Below are 1,335 nucleotides of genomic sequence, written 5' to 3'. Positions count from 1 at the left end.
GGGTCTGCTGCAACGGGAGCAGCGGCTGAGTGGGCTGCTCCCTTCGGCTGGCCCCACGCCTGGCTCCAGCTTGGCCCGGCGGCACGCCAGGCAGGTGGCACAAGAGCCCAGGAGGAGCAGGACACCAAGGGCCAGGGCTGCTCCGATGGCAACACCCAGCAAAGGCAGCTCCACGTGGGTGTCCAACAGACCTGAACAGGCAGCAGGGCCCCCTTAGCATCCCTTCACAGGGCTGCCGTGCCATGCCTACCCCACAAAAACCTACCTGGGGGCAGGATGGAGGTGGTGGTGACTCCCACACTGTTGGCAGCACTGACAGACAGGTTGCCAGCCACACTGCTGAGGTGGACATGGAGCGAGTGGTTAGCCAGCCCTGGGTAGCGTGTCGTGCCCAGGAAGAGGAACTCAGAGGTATTGGCCATCACATGCCCATTCTGGCACACCCAAGCAATGCTGACAGGGGGGTTGGCTCGCACCAGCACAGAGAGCACCAGAAGGAGCCCAGTGCCCTCAGCATCCTGGTAGTGGGCATCTGCTTGCAGGATCTCCGGTTTATCTAGACAACAAGCACAGGCAGTGAGATAGGTGGGAGGGATGGGCAGCAGCTAGCATGGCTGTAGCCCAACCAGGAGCAAGATTTGTCTCACTAGGAGCCTTCAGCGTGGTTACGCAGGACTGATGAGACGCTGCCCTGTGGCAGGTCACAGTTCTGCTGCAGCCGAGCAGCAGCCCTGCCCACCCTCCCCACACCCGTGGCCTGGTGCCGCAGACCTTACACTGCACATCAAGGAGGACGGAGGCGTTGTGGGTCTGCCTGGAGGTCGGGTCCGTCAGAGAGCAGTTGAGCTCGCGGTAGGTGCGCTGGGCAGTGAGGGTGAGGGTGCTGGCAGTGCCTGCGGCCGAGCAGTTCACCTCCTGCTTCCGACCATCGAGGTACCACACCAGTGCAGTGCCAGGGGCCAGCTGAGGGGCCTGGCAGGTGAAGGTACGGCTCTCCTCCTCCCGCAGTGTGCACGCTGCTAGTGCCTGTCCATCGATAGTGGGGCCCGGCTCCCCCGGCCCTGCCAGAGAGCCCCCAGCACATCAGAGCTGCGGTGGGGTCCTGTTGCCAGAGCCATGTGCTGGACCCCGCTGCAGCCTCACCTGCTGAGCAGAGCGCTGGGAGGCCGAGCAGCAGCAGCACGTGGGTGAAAGAAGCACCCGACCAGCCCCCAGGATACCCCATGGTGGCGCTCAGCACTGGGAGAGAGCAACTGGAGCCAGGACAGGGCGCCGGCCCCGCGCTGGGCCCCCGGGAGCCCGGCACGCAGCAGGGCCAGAGGATGCGGCTGGGCT

At 65.0% G+C, this 1,335-nt stretch overlaps 1 protein-coding gene across 1 annotated transcript in view; it reads right to left on the bottom strand.

Annotated features, from left to right (window-relative positions):
- TMEM25 (transmembrane protein 25) overlaps positions 1 to 1,225 on the bottom strand; it is a 3,003-nt gene extending 1,778 nt beyond the window's left edge. Inside the window, exons 1-4 of the mRNA XM_010008975.1 lie at positions 1,144 to 1,225; positions 777 to 1,061; positions 266 to 556; positions 60 to 191 (exon numbers count right to left, since the gene is read on the bottom strand). Of these exons, the coding sequence (XP_010007277.1) occupies positions 60 to 191; positions 266 to 556; positions 777 to 1,061; positions 1,144 to 1,225 (790 nt within the window). The remainder of the gene's footprint in view (positions 1 to 59; positions 192 to 265; positions 557 to 776; positions 1,062 to 1,143) is intronic.
- Between the last annotated feature and the right edge of the window lie 110 nt (positions 1,226 to 1,335).

This window comes from Chaetura pelagica, unplaced genomic scaffold (assembly GCF_000747805.2).
Source record: "Chaetura pelagica isolate M959 unplaced genomic scaffold, ChaPel_1.0 scaffold650, whole genome shotgun sequence".
Taxonomy (NCBI): Eukaryota; Metazoa; Chordata; class Aves; order Apodiformes; family Apodidae; genus Chaetura; species Chaetura pelagica.
Note: the sequence above shows the minus strand (reverse complement) of the source record. Positions and strands in the feature narration are given on the sequence as shown.